This window comes from Necator americanus, chromosome III, assembly GCF_031761385.1.
Source record: "Necator americanus strain Aroian chromosome III, whole genome shotgun sequence".
NCBI lineage: Eukaryota > Metazoa > Nematoda > Chromadorea > Rhabditida > Ancylostomatidae > Necator > Necator americanus.
The window spans coordinates 26,924,397-26,941,534 of record NC_087373.1 but is presented as its reverse complement, the minus strand read 5'-3'; the positions used below and the strand labels follow the sequence as shown (position 1 = coordinate 26,941,534).

At 39.7% G+C, this 17,138-nt stretch overlaps 2 protein-coding genes across 4 annotated transcripts; one reads left to right on the top strand and one right to left on the bottom strand.

The window, feature by feature from the left end:
* Positions 1-535: 535 nt before the first annotated feature.
* Positions 536-17,017, bottom strand: RB195_011058 (uncharacterized protein; the record flags this gene model as incomplete). 3 transcript variants are annotated; one of them, XM_064192317.1, is made up of 17 exons in its annotated part: positions 536-598; positions 3,515-3,605; positions 9,073-9,106; positions 9,188-9,336; positions 12,866-12,951; positions 13,033-13,104; positions 13,159-13,230; positions 13,325-13,423; positions 13,700-13,799; positions 13,926-14,081; positions 14,182-14,326; positions 14,532-14,634; positions 15,512-15,673; positions 16,269-16,322; positions 16,384-16,497; positions 16,550-16,642; positions 16,985-17,017. In XM_064192317.1, 17 exons carry the CDS (start codon positions 17,015-17,017, stop codon positions 536-538), a joined length of 1,626 nt encoding a protein of 541 aa, XP_064049899.1. The 3 variants fall into 3 exon arrangements, with proteins under 3 accessions (XP_064049899.1, XP_064049900.1, XP_013296428.2); XM_064192316.1 differs by lacking the exons at positions 536-598; positions 3,515-3,605 and having other exon boundaries at positions 9,060-9,106; XM_013440974.2 differs by lacking the exons at positions 536-598; positions 3,515-3,605; positions 9,073-9,106; positions 9,188-9,336 and having other exon boundaries at positions 12,844-12,951.
* RB195_011059 (uncharacterized protein) lies at positions 7,269-7,622 on the top strand (the record flags this gene model as incomplete). The annotated part of the gene is made up of 1 exon (XM_064192318.1): positions 7,269-7,622. The coding sequence occupies one exon, from the start codon at positions 7,269-7,271 to the stop codon at positions 7,620-7,622; it is 354 nt and encodes a 117-aa protein (XP_064049901.1).
* Positions 17,018-17,138: the final 121 nt, after the last annotated feature.

Genomic DNA, 17,138 nt, shown 5'->3' with positions numbered 1-17,138 from the left:
GGAAAAATAGTGAAGTCAAAGAAAAGAGTTCCTGCTCTTCCTGGAAGAGTGATACGACAACAAAAAGAGTTTTATTGTTTTCTGGTGTGTTGTACACTGAAATTGATTCGTACCACTTGAACTACAAGATTAGTTGTTAAATATCTCCAATATTGCAAGGCTTAATCTGTTAAAACAGCTGAAATTTGAGTGGGAAGTGACGAAACTTCGCGATTAGCGTCACGATGTTGTTTCCTTGTGCCGAGGCGTGGCCGCCATTCCAGAGATCCCCTGCCTCCTTTGTTGATCTCTGGCAAAGGGGACGAGACAGCGCTCAGAGTCGAGGAGTGTAGAATGCTCCACAAGCACCTTGTTGCCCAACTCAAGCAGTAATGTTTATTCTCTAATGCTTCGTCAACGGAAATCGCAATCGACTCTGACAAACGTTTCTATCTTTTCTTCTTTTTCATTCTTTTCGTGTTTCAGGACCAGCTAGTGAACGAACGAAACCAGCAAAATCGCTGAACTCTACTAACACCTCGACTTCCGCATTTCACTATTTAAAATTTCGCTCATTGGTGGCCTTTACAATAGATTTCAAGCTTGGACAGGTAGAAATCTGCAAGCAAATTATGAGATAGGAAAAACCTACTAAAAGAAAAAACATGATATTTATTACTGTCTTCTTTTACCTTGAATAGAAAGAACTGTGTTGATCATATTAGCATAATTAGCGCTGATTCTATTTCAACATCTAAAATTAGATGAGTCCCTCAACAATTTCGTGAGTTTCATTAGGGATTGCAGAAATATGTAAGTCAGTCTATTGATTTAAACAACTTTTCAGTGGAGAACCCATTGAAATGTTGTTTAAATCAATAGACTGACTGAAATCAATCGGTTTTAAGACTATGCTCTTGAAAAAGAATAGATTGTTATTAACACAAAATTTCTAAACAATGAGAAGTCCTCAAAAAAAGCACTGACGTATATTTTTGCACAGAGCTAAGCTTAGTGGTCATTTTTATTCTGCTAGCTATAATTATACATTAGTCGTTTTCGTCTTTGCAAAACTTCACAAATATGTCCAGAAGATTGAATACAAAAGCATTTTGTAGAAATATGTCGTGGAATGTGATAAATTTCTTTTTCACATTCTTTTTATTTGTTACTAATCAAGTAAAAATGTGTAATAAAATGCTTAAAAAGTGCTAAAAATATATAATATAATATAATATAATATAATATAATATAATATAATATAATATAATATAATATAATATAATATAATATAATGTAATATAATATAATATAAAATAAAATTGCAAGCCAATGAAGAAAAAAAAATGTGGAAGATTGTAGAATGAACAGAGTGGACGAATTGGCAATCATTTCACACTTATTTACTTAGTTTAACTCTTTTTTTTTTTGTTCGGAAGCAAGAAAAGAAGGTACCGAGTGCAAAGACCTAAAAAGTTCCACTAAATGGGAAGTGGAATGAAGCAATCAATTGCTGCAATAATTTTCAGGGAAAAGATGGAATCCAAGCGAAGAGAAATGATGAATCAGAAGCACTATTCATAATAGATCTCAAAAGTGGCGCACTTGGAGTGAGACAGTTGTCGCCAGGTATGTTCACTTGGGCTGACGCAACGCTCGCATCGCGACGCACGCATCGCAGAGCATGCTCCTTCTTCGCTAGAAGCTCTCATTTCTCTCTAATCTGCTGCAATCGAAATCGGGGCTTCGCTGAAATCTTTTTGAACATTTTTGATGGCGACTATATATGCGAGGCATGTAGCCTCCGTTCCGCTTATAATAAACATATTTTGTCGGATAATTAGCTTTTCGCGGCTACATAATTGTTAATCAGAGCACTGCTGTTGTGCACTTGTACTTTGTCATTCTTGGGACCTCAGAAATTCAGGAAAGACAACACATGCCAAATTTTGAACGAGAGAAACGATCTAATTATCGCGTAGCCGATCTCGGAAGCGCCCGTTCTCCTCTTTCGTAGAAACGAGGACACAGTGTCAGTATCACACATGCTCGCAGAGATCAAACAACACAGTGGGAAGCTGCTGTTTTTCTTTTTTGGAACGTTGTACGTAGTAAAACGGAGCGCAAACGATGAATAATTAAGTATAGATGGATTGGGAGCGTTCGTGGACAAACGCTATTTGATGGTGGGTGGAACAACTCTCCTGATATCGGGTCAGAGGATGACGAAAGTCATGAGACATCGAATTTCATCAAATTGCCATATCAACGGCGCACATGTTTGATAAAACGATGTCTACGTAAACATCATTTTCGTATGTTCTCTCTGACTTTCAGGCCAGTCGAATTTTTCGCCAAAGTCCAGATCGACCACCAAAGTGATGCAATGGGTTGCATATGTTCTATCTTTAATTTTCTATACTTTTCCGTCCAAACGACTAACTCCTTTGGAAAAAAGAAATTTTACAGGGACAGGAATTTTATGGCTGGTTGTTCTTTGGAATGCTGTAACTATATGTAGAGGAAATACATAAAGAAGATCATAGAGATCTGATCAAAAAATCTTTAAAATAACCAGCTCCGGAGAAGTTGAATGCTCTCCGGAAGCAAAACTTGTAAATGAGGATAAACGCTTTCAGAGCGAAGGCATTACGACTCTGGTTTCTTCCACGAAAAACATCTAACGATGACTAAACGCTGCAATGTGCGTTATCTGAGCAAACACCAAAATCGTCATGTCTGCCGACTCATTTGGAACGTCATCACAACTGACATGCGTTTAATATTGATGATACCGATGAATACGTTATTTCATATGAAAGCCGACACATCGAACATCAAAGAGTAGCTGTTTAGTCGGGAAAAGCCACTGTACGTTCCCACAGAAAGCGGGACGGTTTTCCCCTCAAATTTGTCTTGTTTTGACAGTCTGCATTCAGAAGAAAAAGGCGCTCAAAATAACTTTACATATTAAACGTATTATGAGAGTAGTTGAAGTAAAAAACATGAAGAAAAAATAATAAACAGACTGAATGGTGGTGATCAATTCTTTTTTTCGATGCGCCAACGCATTCGATTTCAATTCAGAATCGTAAAGATTTATGAATACGTAGGCGGTTATGCAATGATTTTGGGGGGAGGGATGGGGACAGCCGCAAGGAGTATCACGATAATGTCCTTATCCTTCCAAACAAACCTGGTACCAACTTACGAAAATACAAGAAATAAAGAAGAAGAAAGAGGAAGAAAAGAAATATAGTGGTGTTCTCTTTCCACTGCAGCAAAAAACGTAACTAGAATGATCACTGTAAAGACACAAATGGGTTCACGTATAGTAGTTGGATGTCGATCACAACAGCCGCGTACGTATACTTGCGATATCCCAAGTTCGAAGTTCCTCAGGGAGGCATGCAATGCAATGCAACATTTTAAGTGTTTTTCTAATTAGTTACAACGAGAACGTTATATTTCCAGGCTAAATATGGCTAATGGATGAGAACGGATTTATTTGACAATTTCAACACCTGTCCCTTACCCCTCTCGATGCCTGATAAGCAGTGGCACGTGCTGCGTCATGTGCAGAAAAAACGGCGCACGCCCACTCGGCAGTTGTCGAATAAACTTGGCTGAAACACCAACTGATACATAGCATTCATTATTTACTGGTTTCATCGAAAGGCAAAGAACATTTCGTTCTTTTCTTTTCTTATTTACGGGGTACACGACGTATCATGCTCTATTTCACATGTGACATCTACACTTTGATAATTGAAAATTGATCTTCCTCAGGGTATATCCTTCAACAACAGGTGTTGCAAATTTTCCAAATTCCTTTCTGCTCAACGAACAAAAGAAACAAAAGAAATACATTTGAGAATCGTACAATTACAACCGCGTTATTTTGACCTGCGACTGCTTCTCCGCGAGAAAAACTGCTTCTCCGCTTTGATGACAAAAATTGGGAATTTGAGACAGCTGGCTCACTTTTTTTTTGGGAGGAGAGACTTGAAATTTGATGATTTGGTGGACACTACACCAACTTGACATGTGGATTATTTTTCTGTAGCATAAAAAGATGTGTTCATCGCTGTGTTTCAGCCATTTTTAAGCTACGAAGAAGCAAATATCTCTTAATAATCTATGGGATAATATTTAAATAATTAAACAAAGAATAAGCCTTGATTGTGTATCTTAAAGGCATTACCCCACGAATCTGAGGTAGTGCAGATTTCAGGTGAAGTATTCTTATAAGGGATAGTAGATTATGGAGATGAGGGTGATTCCGTCCATTTCTTCCTAATTGCCGTAAAAAGGGCCCAGAAAATGCAGCGCGTGCACATGGCCGGCGCGCTCTAATCGAACTCGTTGTAGAAAATAGTGCGCCAGAACGTCTGAAGCCATTTTTTACGGCAATTAGGAAAAAATGGACTGAATCACCCCCTTCTCCTTAATCTACGATCACATATACGAATACTCCACCTGAAATCCGTACCACCTCAGATTCGTGGAGTGATGCCTTTAAAGATACCTCTGCGGGGAGAATGGATATGAATTTGCACCGGTTTATGTTAGTTGCAAGCATAAAAAGTGCAACGAATATGTGTAAGTCACTGTCTTCTGAAATGCAACCGACAAAAGAAGTGTACGCTGGCTCTCTCCATGCAAACAAGAGAGGTCAGGCCCCGATTTTCAAAATGTCACTATATGTATCACATATGCACAAGCGCTGCCTGATTTTGTCTATTTCCGAGAGATAATACCTGTAGTCAGCCGTAGACAGTTCTTCTGGACTTCTTCTAAATAAGTGTCTATTAATTGATATATATTATAATTATAATATAATATGATACAATATTATTATTATTATATTATATATTATTATGATTTATAGTACAATTAATGTATATATTATTTATGTAGTATTAAAATGGACAAAGGGCGGGTGTGGCGCAGTCGATTAGAGGTCCGTTGTAGCCACACGGTCGAGGGTTCGAAACCGCCCCAGTGCACACCAAGCCTTTCATCCCTCCGGGGTCGATAAATTGGTACCAGAATTGTCTGGGAGGATAAAAACACTGACTTGATCATCGGCTGGCCCCCGCAATTCATTGTATAGGCCAACACGCGTTCCAAAACCTCAACGATCACGAATTCCAGTAAAACGCGTTGGCGCATCCCAAGTGGATTGATTCGCCAGTGACCTTACCCTTTTAAAATAGACAAAAATCCTGTTGAAGAGGTTATTAACCTTGGAACCGCCTCAAACTTGATCTTCTAATGGACGAAACTATCAGGTAGCCTTAGTATTACAGGGTAAAGGATAAAATGTCTAGCGTTAATCGAACTGCTTCCGATGCGTTTCGAACGCGGGCACATCCCATTAGCCTGCTAATGCTAGCCAATGTATAAAGTCACTTTTCCTATCCTTCAACACAAGTTTGGCACCAAATTGTCGACCTTAAAGGGATGAAAGAATTGGTGAACACTAAGGCATATTCGAACCTCCGATCGATCGCGCACACAGCTAAACCTCTTACTGCGCTACACCCGCCCTATATAAACATTGAGTGAGAATTCGAGAATTGATCATATTATATTTTAGATTTTAGACAATAGCTAACTTTTATCACTTTTATTTTGTTTAAATTATTATACATCATTGCACGTGCAGTGATCGCTTCTGGTTCGCTTCACAGATCCCATTTCACTCGGAAAGTAAGCAAAATGATTACTTAGCAGCAAAATGATTTGCAAGCAAAATAATTATTAGATTTTGACTCTCACTTTTATTATCCGGAATTTTTGCCAACACCTACAACTTCAAAACATATGGGAAGAGTCGCTCTCCAATAAATTTGACCTAGAGTAAAAGGCGTAAAGGGCTTCTAGGGCGGATGGCCTAAGGAAGCTTATCAACATTTTCGTTAAGGTGAGTCGTCCTAGAAGATTTCTGACCTCATCTTGTTCGATTTTTCGCTAGAGCGCTTATAGAATCTGTCGGTCCGTCGCCATTCCATATCTTGCGATTATATGGAACGTTACGTTTCGCTTGAACTGCGTGTGTTTTCTTCAGATCTCCGGATCCTTTTTCAGATGTCATGGCCTCCTTATAGTGCAACCAAGAAGACGAAGACGATTTTCTGTGACTGCTTTAGAAAGCGGGACTGGATGAGAATTTTATCTGCGTGCCATACGTCGGTACACCATATCCACTTCTGAGTGAAGTTCTTCGTCATGACACACCATTGGCCAGTAGTAGCAAAGCAATTGTTGTGAGCAACCCCTTCCAGCCTGCAGTCGAAGTTCTGCATCAATGTAGATGGCTTTACCCACGTTCCCGATCCTTACATCACGATACGAGCGAAAGATGGACTTCGTTGGCGATGGAAACCGATCACGGGCAATTCCTTAACGAGTCCAAATGCCTCGGCGCATCTATGTTGAATATTTATCTCGTAGTTGACGCCATTTCTCAGCATTCAGCTCGGATAACAGAACTGGCACGCGAGTTCGATAGGTTGTCCACTCGACTCGATCCCCGTAAAAAGGTCTCGCGGAGACCCACTTACACTTATCATGGCGGGATCGCAAACTGTAGACGACAGCAAGCTCGACGACATGTTGCAGCTTTGCGCTGCTTGAAACGATTATTTCTGTATCGTCGGCGTTCTACTTGAGGTTGATCACTGAACTTTCAAATGTTGCTAAAATCATTTCAACGGGACACTGCATCACTGTTGTTCGCATGGAATCATCGATAAACAGATGAACAGACTTTCTTTTTCTTCCTGTGAGTTACACGCGGTAAAGATATTGCTTTATTTCATGGAATAAGTGACGGAAAACTTCTTGTAGAGTGGAATTATGACACCCGTTTTCACGAGTCAGTGTCCTTCAAGGAAATCACTCCACGAATCTGGGGTGGTACGGATTTCCGGTGGAGTATTCGTATACGGGGTTGTAGATTATGGTGAGGAGGGTAATTACGTTCATTCTCTTCCTAAGTGCCGTAGAAAACGAAAGATACGGCGTCGAGCGTTCCAGCGCACTATTTTCTACAACGAGTTCGATTGGAGCGCGCCAGCCTTGTGCGCGCGCCGCATCTTCCGGACCGTTTTATACGGGAATTGAGAAGAAATGGACGGAATCACCTCCCTCTCCGTAGTCTCCCATCCCGTATACGAATACTCCACCTGAAATCTGCCCAACCTCAGATTCGTGGGGTGATGCCTTTAAGCGATCCAAACATGCGAATCGCCTTCGCAGCGCTTCCGCTGTAGAGGATCGCAATGGATCAAGGACTGTGTCTTCATCAACGAGACGAGCTGCAACTTCGGGTCGATTGGACAGAAGAAAGGATTGTCCACGCATTTCACCAGAAAGGAGAAGGCGAATCACAAGAAGCGCAAAAATACAAACAAAATCGTTGCTGTCGCTGGCTCTCAACCGACATTAAACTGGTCAGCCGCATATCTCGACAAGTAGAAATGCACTGGATACCCTGTGGAAACCCCTCGATGTCGGAGGACGTTATCCTGCTGGACCACAAAGATTGGATCGCGATCGGTCTCTCGAAATTACTACCGTCATTCGTAACGTTAACGTTCGCAGACACTTCGAGTGCAACTGCGACACCAACATAACCCGGAGAGAGGAAACTGCTGCGTGGTTGATATGGGTGATAGGCGCTTTTCACCCCCAACACCAGCCGTAAACAATACGCGAGACAAACATTAAGTGCTGAGCTGTCGCCAATGCTATTTACATGCAGTTACTCATTTTATCATCCTCATGCCGAGAATTGAGTCGTGACCTGCTGCTTACGACGCTAGGCAGCGCTAAGTGGAAAAACAAAACTAGGAACGGCGATCGTTAGTTGCGCTGCGCCGCAGTCATTTATAGCATCAGCAGTTTGTAGTCATAAGGCGAGCACAGCAGAAACGTGACATACAGTTACATTGTATTTCAAAAACAAATCAGATTTTTCACAAACTTCCACAATATGCATTAATTACTCTGATACTCTGTATAAATACAAATATATCATCTTTGTAGTTTTCTTCAGTTACAAATGTTGCCATCCGTTGTCAGAAAATGTTTATTATTATGGTAGTTATGTAAATACATATGGGACTCCCACTCTTCTATGAAACCCCACTGCATCGTCAACTTTTCGGCAAAGCTCATCTGTCTTACAGAACATTTTCGACATGCATTCTATTATAGAAAAATATCTATCTGAGCACTTTTGGAGCTCTTGCTTCTGAGGTAAAAGTATTTTTAGCTCTCTTGCGTGGATGAGTGTCCCGTGCGCCACATTATCGAGTTGGTTCATGCACTCCAACAATTCTTCAAGAGATGGGTCGGTACGCCCTGATAACATCTTGCGCAGCTTACTTAAGTCAAAAATGTTTAGAATTATAACAAAAATTAGCAAACAAAATAGTAAATCAAAGTAAATATGAATCTGTGAAAAGCTTCTGCTGGGTTAGTCGCCCGCAGATCGTGAACATCCCATTTACATCACATATCCTTAAAAACGCCTTTAAAACATGTTAAACACAGATAATCTGGGAAGTTTTTGCACAGCTCGAAAATAAAGTGGCCCTGTCCAACCGGCGGGAGCAAAACAGGAACCCGCGGGACTAACTCCTGCAAAAAACAACCTCTTTTAAGATGTGTCACTATCTAGTTAATGTTCCAACTCATTTCGCTCTCTTAGTGAATCGTCCTAAAACCACCACCTTTGACAGGCGGTTCCAAGCCTGCGCAAAGTGGGAAGCACTTCCTTTGAGTTCGGCTTCTGGAAATACTCTCCTAAGATGAAGGAACTAACGTTTTCAAAATACAGTACTATTAAAATCCTGTGTTCACGAATTATCTCGCTTAATGAGCTAAAAATGGTACTATAAGTTGTGAGAATTTTTCCACCGCATAACGGCATAGAAAATCGGCACCTGAATTCAGAGATAAGAGTTATATTTGGTCTCTAAAGCTATCTCTACGCCTGCACTAACAAGTGCAGGGACGATATATGACTTCCTTTTGTCCATTCTACAATATTTGGAATAGCATGGGTTTCAGCTCACAAACCCGTCTCCGCTTAAGCCATACAGCGTCATGCCAGCTGAAAAAAGTTCAGAAACTAGCCATTGAATGTTACTTGCAACTAGCTACCGCCATTAGTTCACTTGAATAAAAAAATTACTTTCTTCATTTTCCAGGTTTAGGAAGTTTTCTCCATTTACCAGCTGTATTAGATCATCGGTCATACTGCTCAACTCTCCACTTCCGTACTTGCGATGGTCTAAAAGAATACATCTAAGAGAGATCTCGATCGACTGCGTCGTCGAAGACCTGAAATAGTGCTCCTCATTAAGGTAATTTGCAGAAATTTTAAACACCGCACATGCTAGTCTTGAAGTGAATTTTTCACTTTGTTGTTTGCATCTAGAGGAGTGATAGATAAGAGTTCCTTCTCGCGCTGTTTTCTTATGCTCTTGGAATGCACAGGACCTCGAGTATCCTGAAATATGATAAATAAGAACGGGGTGAATTCCACGTTTACTCGCGCTGCGTTCCCACAAGAGTACGTGGACCTTGGTGTGAGGGATGCCATAGCTTGCCACAGCAACAGGAACGACAAATTAGTGATATTTTTTGTGGGTTATTAAGAATATTATAAAAAAAAAAAAAATTTTATTTTTAAAAAAAAAAAAAACAGTTGAATGCACGCGCCACTAATACTTCATCGAGGGGTAAGGGTTATAGGCATATCTTCCTTTCTGTAAAAATTCTTTTTTGGTGGCTGGACTCTTTTTTTTTTCAGTCTCTCTATTTTGTTAATTTTAGGTTGTCAGCTTCTATTTTGTGAGGTTGTCAGCTCTATGTTTTTTTCTTAATACACTACTCATAGAGTTGCCGGGCATAATGCTGCAATGTGTTAGTTGAAAGGCATTTTGACTATACGCGAGTTCATGTAGAAGGAATAGCATGTGAAGTATGTGGAATTGTGGTATGCGTGAAAATCTAAGCATATTACCGTCGGTCCTACAGTCCTGTCCTCCTGTAGTTTATGTTATACTACTTAAATCCTAGGAATTTCGACACAGTGGTAGGTATGAAGCTTCCCAAATGAAGTCAATGTAGTTCATGATAACACCACTCTTTGATATGCCTATGGTGATATATCTTTGAGTTTGATAGGACTTATTTCTTCTCCTTATCTTTCGTTAACCAGCAATACGTGTTCAATTTTACCTTGTTTGCTTATCACAATCCACTGAGTTAATTCATTTCTCACTCCTCTCCTTTTGTTCCCTTCACAATTCACACTTCGACAGCTCTGCTACGACGCAATGGTGGTGTGCTGCTCTGGTGCCAGAGAGAAAAGGGATTGGTTCTAGATAGCCCCAAACGTTAAATGAGGCTCCTCAGCTGGTGAAGCGACAGACAACCCTATTCACACGGAGGTGCGCGCGCTGCAGGCAGGTCAGCGGTTACCTCCTGTCCTACATCATTGGCACAGCACAGACCACGCAAGCATTCGAGAACGTAGATTTACCTGGATCCGACAAATTTTGTTGGTGCTGGTATTTGGTCATCTCAAAGCATAGGCAGCTACACGATGATACTGACATCTCAATAATTTAGAACATGAATCTTGCAAACACAAAAACCTACACTTGCACAAAAAAAAATCAAGCAATTGTAGTAGATGAGGGTGAGGCACTTCTCCAGCTGTTCCAGTGCAGCGCTTGTTTAGTGTTTCTTCAGCCGAATTTTTCAATTTTCTACTAGTGAGGGACTACGAAGAGTCTCTTAAATCTTTCTTAAAGCTTAAAGGTGAAACATATATGTCTCGATTCATAATTGTCCATTAAAGGCATCACCCCACGAATCTGAGGTGGTGCAGATTTCAGGTGGAGTATTCGTATACGGGATGGGACACTACAGAGAGGGGGGTGATTCCGTCCATTTCTTCCTAATTGCCGTAAAAAACGGCCTGGAAGATGCGGCGCCGCACAAGACTGGCGCGCTCCAGTCAAACTACCTGTAGAAAATAGTGCGTCAAGACGCCTGAAGCCGTATCTTCCGGGCCGTTTTTTACGGCAATTAGGAAGAAATGGACGGAATCACCCCCCTCTCCATAGTCTCCCATCCCGTATACGAATACTCCACCTGAAATCTGCACCACCTCAGATTCGTGGCGTGATGCCTTTAATAGTGAACTCATCCCGCATTTTTACAACAACAACAAAAAAAAAAACGTTTAGCGAGGAAAAGTCAAGCTGTAGAAAATGTTTCTAAGAGGAAGATTTATCAAACACAGTTTGAGACAAACTTGCACATAAAACAAATAATATATATTAAACGTATATAATATGTACATACATATGTAACATCGTCCCATAGTTTGAGACTTATCTGTCCCAGTAACTTTTCTAGAGGAATCCAATCCGGAAAAAATCACTAATAATAAAACGTATATAATTCATTATATTATGTTCACTGTAAATCATATTTGATATTTTATGCATATGAAACACATTATGTGAGCTGAACTCCTCGTTGCTTGAAAAAACAAAATTCGTCGAGAAGAATTAACGCTGCGTTTTTTTTTTCGCAATGTTTCCTTGGAGCAGGTACTGCTTTTTCGCTATTCCGACGAAGAGTAGAGTCAGGTTTATCCTCAAGAAAGTGCATGTATACCATTTGGTTAAAAAAAAATCAGATTTGCATAAGATCATGCTCAATGGTTTTTCATTTCTGAAACAACTCCCTTGCTGGTAACCACAACTGTACTCACAATTGTACTCCCTATAGTGTGCTGCTACGCATTATTGTTTTCTTACTCGATATATACATGCACTCTAAAAAGGGTCGCATAAATTCGTCTCCAAAAGGAGATCAAAGAATCGGTCCAAGAATTGGATAGACTATAAAAAGACTAGACTTCAAAAAAACCAAAAATTAAATCAAAATAAATTTTAAAAAATGATAAGACGGTTCTAAAAGTATCGAGGAATAGAAGCGTGTACAGAACAAGCATTAGTTAGTTCACAACATTTGTTGAAAATTTTGAAAGCAGCTCTCCGACTTGGTTTCTCTCATAATTTTTCAAAACTTCTGGCCGGTAGCACACTCGCCATCGAATCTAGGAGCATGGAGATAACGTTTTCCTTACCAACGAAATTAATAAGAGATTCCAATTAATCACCAATCATTTATTCATCACATTTCATCTCTGATATGGTTATTATGGTGAGCACTTGCGAGGCAAAACCGTAATAGGTACTCGGAACGGAAAGCTATCACAAGAAAAGAGCTCATTGGAAATTGCACAACATTAGGTTACTTAGTAATAGTGAATTTTGGATTGCACAACACTAGTATACTTGATGATATAAAAATTTGGATCGTACAGTAATGACAATCACGATGAATCTAAAACAACGATTATAAAGAATCATGCAAACAAGAAAAGGCAGCACTCAGTGCATATCGATCTTTAGCTGCAGCTGACTTGAAGAGTTGATTCTCATTTCGAAAACCGAGCAACAAACAGCTTCCGAGACAATTAAGATGCATTAGGATAGAAATTCGCAGTTCCTGAGAGTCCACGATGCAGTTATTGTCACAAAGAGCGCTGCCTTTCGAAGCTCTCAAAAGGAAGTAGTTCGCTTTGTTAGCAGGACAATTTTCGAAACCTTGTTCTAACAATTAATTGAGATATTCGAAGTAAAGGAATGAAATAAAGAAGAAATGTGCACCTATAGATTAAGGGTGAGAAGTACAAGCACCATTATCAATGTTTTTAATGCGAATCAACTGTCTATGGCGTACTCCTGACCTGCAGTTCTTCTAACAACGTGTTTCATACAACCCTGATCTTCCCATATAACGAACCCATTTTATAACGTCATGATCAGAATAGTTCAGTTTCGACTCGAACACTTTGAGATAGCGCACCTGCAACATCTTTTTTTTTTGCTTTTTTTAAATGAGACAGATGACAAGTGATGGAGTAAACAATTTAAATTAAAAATTGACCTTGAAACCACTAGGTGCGAACGGAACTTCGAAATCCACACTAACTGGTGGCCGATCCCACCGTTTTGGCGCCTGAAATGAAGTTTGCGTCGAAGCCTGATAACGATGCAATATCAAAATATGTACCTGAACTCCAATAGTGAGAACATCCACTTCGGCAGATATTTGGACCTCCTTCCCACCAGCCAATCGCTTAATCTACAAAATTAAATTAAAATACATGTAAATTTGGTCAAATCTGCAGCATGATCACAAAGTCTCGAAATTACAAAGTCTTGCGCATAGCTCACACCTTCCACACAATTGCGTTCTCCCCGGACTTGTACTTCGCTTTTCCTTTCATACACAATAACGTTGCACCGCATGTATTAGGTGGAGTTGGAATCCGTACCTGCAAAAGGAAATGAAATCTAATGAGTAAAAAACCATTGCAACCATTGCATAAATCTAGTTAAACTAACAGATGAAGATAATGATTCAGCGACACGATTAGATACGAGAGAAAATTTTGCACACGATGCGTATAACTTCGAGCATCAACATTCAAAGCATGATGATAAGCTTTACGATGAACTTTAAATTGAACTTTGAATGGAACTCGTCCTCTTCTACGATGATGACTAAAAGACGAATAAAGAATGAGAACGAAAGACAGAAGAGGTCTCACTTCTATTTTCTGTCCCACAAGATTTTGCTTATACTCAGCTTTGAGAACTACTTTGAGCTCCAGTTTCGACTTGCTCACTTCTCTTACCAAAGGAATGACACTAAAACAACAGCATAAATCTAAAGTAAAGAATTATTTATCTCAGAAATGATAAGAAGCTTTCCACACGACAAAAAAAAATACGCGGCACTGTTAAGATTGAACGTTTTAAAGAGGAAAACCATACCGAAAAGGCAATTTAATATCTTGAGTAGTTCGATATTTAATTAATTCACAGGTTCCATCAGGTGGTACAAAAGAAATCGCTCGGTCGCTTTCAAATTTTCCCAGTCGAACGCATTGGTGAAACTGAATGTCATCAATGGCCACTACGGTGCGAGCTCTGAATATTAAAAGAGAGACTTAAATATGTTTGCATTAAAAGAAACTAGAAAATCATTGCATGAACTCGAGGAAAGCATAATGAGAAACGATTTACTAACGGCCTAGTAAGATCGTCGTATTGATTCCTGCTACTGGATTGTTGTAGCGTAATCTTGTCATTAATCCCAAATTTACATTCAGGCATACCGGACAGAAAGCACTTCATCAGTACCTTACCGGCAACGTTTACGGATAGCACCTGTCCTGTAAAAATTCGTACAGAATTTTTAGCTTAGTCATTATGTGATTGAATCAACACAGCAGCTGTGTTGATTCAATCACACAATGACTAAGCTAAAAATTAAGATTGTACGCAGTTGTAGATGAATTTAGAGTTACCAAACAAGAACAAGCCAAACAGAAAGAAATTACACGTTATTACTAGCACTGCAAAAAAAATGTTACCAACCTTGTTGGTTCATTAGGAGATTGACGCACTCTACGACGTCAATAAAAAGTTCATTTCGACGATACTTTATGCCTTCACGTCGCCAACTGATCTGACCGGTCACCTGATAAAATCCAAGTGGGAACAAAGTATTGCTCATCCGTTCAACGCTTTTCTAACACGTATTCTTCATCAAAGTAAAAATATCCAGGGATAAAATTATAAATTAGGCGATTCGAATGAAAGCTAAAATGTTCTACTGAATGGAACGATTCTCTCCAGAACATAGCAAGTCATAAAATGATAATTTAAAAAAAAAGTCATTAACTGCTGGCAACTTTGCGAGCGATAATGCATGACAACCAATACACAAAATGGTATTGTAGTTGACGTTTCGAGACCATAGACTCTTGTTTTCTTGCTAATCACTAGACAAAAATATAAAAGTGTAATAAGTAGGTAAGTTTTAATGTAAAGCAATTTAAAAAATGTATTGTATTAAACAACACGTGTATCAGCGTACATATATTATAGGTATCACCCCACGAATCTGGGGTGGTAGGGGTTTCAGGGTAATGCCACCCGGGTAATGCCTATGCGGGGTCGCAGATTGTGGGGAAGAGGGGGATTCCGTTCATCTCTCCTTGTATCAGTCGAAAACACATTCGGACGAATTGCAGGTGGGGCGTGGTGCAAGGGTTGCGCATTGCAACAGAAGCCGTCGTAAGAAACAGGGTTCCGGTTTCGTCCGTTTACACTGATACAGGGAGAGATGAACGGAATCACCCTCTTACCTCACAATCTACGATCCCGTATAGGCATTATCCGGGTGAAACCCGTACCACTCTAGGTTGTGGGGTGCCTTTAAAGAATAGGTGTAAGACAATGCTCACCTATCCAGTTTCTTTAGTTTACTCTGAACAGTGAAACCGATCCAGAACTGATTCAAGGAATAATGTCGCAAATATTGAACAAGAAAGGAAAAAAGTTAAAAGTCTCACTTGACTAGTGATTTGCTGCTGCTCTTCTCTCGTCACACCTCGTACCCCAGATTGCGTAATGTATGTCTTCAGCACCGTTGCATCCGTCATTTGGGGATAACCGAAATCCACGAGTTCGTCAAGGAGTTCATAAATAAGTACGAAATTTGAACGGATGCTGTCCTAAAAGAAATAAAAGAATGTTGTAGCCCACGAGGAGATTAAAAAAACAACTACTATAAATTATGGTACAGGGAATACTGGTTTTGGTTTCCTGAGCAACAGAAAATGCTGCTGGTGTTCCTAAAAACTCTACCAAAGATTGTTCGGATGCGGACCCTTCTCCTAATGATCAGTGACTTAGGTGGACACGTTTAGGTATGACAGCCATCTCTAATAACAAATCAATTAACAGAAATCTCGAGAGAGAACTGCCAAATACCGCACCGGTATGGATCAAAAATAGGGTGAAATGTGAGCTCACATTTGACTCACTCCTCACTGATTCAACCCTGCTCACGTTTCGATACGTAATTGAATAACTTTAGCGCAAATTTGAGAATGTATGAGACCTCACATGCAGAGTGAAAACAAAGTGATGCGGCTCACCACACGCCAGAATGAAACTCATTTCTGTGCATTTTCTTTTTTTTTTAAATGGAAAATAAATACATCATAAAACTTTGGACAATGTTATCTATTGATTCCTATCGAACGAAGATGATATGACATGGACATATTGGAAGAAAGTAAAAAAAAAGTTGACAAAAAAAAATACCTCCGTTATCTTCCCAAAATACTCAGTCATGGTGGCAGCAAGTTTTTGTAACACCTTCAACATCAAACAAAAAAATTGAGATGGCAAGTTAAATCACACATCTGATGGAAGTCACCTCAAATACAGCAGCAGCATTTGCGTCCGACCTTGTCGCCGCTGCCATCCAAACAGACCCACATTTTCTGTGCATAAACGACGTACGCCCGATGAGGTTTACGGGGGATCTCACCTATAACCCAATAAACTGAATATAGAGGCTTCCACAACTTCTGAGTGATTACCTGTTGCCTAGCATGAATAATATTCACGCGAAAAGCATTGACAGCCTCTCTTGTAACATTGTCGCGGAATATCCGACAGATCAGCACTTCTCCCTTTAAAAGAGAACAGATTCGCAGGTGTATCAACTCACATGGATTTTTTTAAAAATTTATTGTTAAATTCATACATATCAAATCCCCCAAGATAGCGCGATCTATTAGTTTGCAATGCAAAAAGGACAATGCTGTCTGTGAAGTATTTGTTGAACAAAAACACTCCCACCTTTCTCAACAATAAACATTTCACAAACAAGTATGTGATGATGAGAACTATAAACAACGTATAGAACTAATGCCAAACAGTTTTCTTCCGATATATTCCATTCAGGAACTGTCAGGAACTGCACTGTTTGTAAAACCTCCCGTGGGAATGATGGGTTATTCAGGTAAAGGTACCTTGTGATTGTAAAGGAAGAGTCCTCCAATCATTGTATCAGTTCCTTGTCAAAAAGTCATTGTTTCTGAAGTTGACGGCCTAAAATAAGCATCGAGGCAGCCTACGAAAGTGTTTTTAAGAGTACTTTCCAGAAAAGTATGAGTATTCATATAA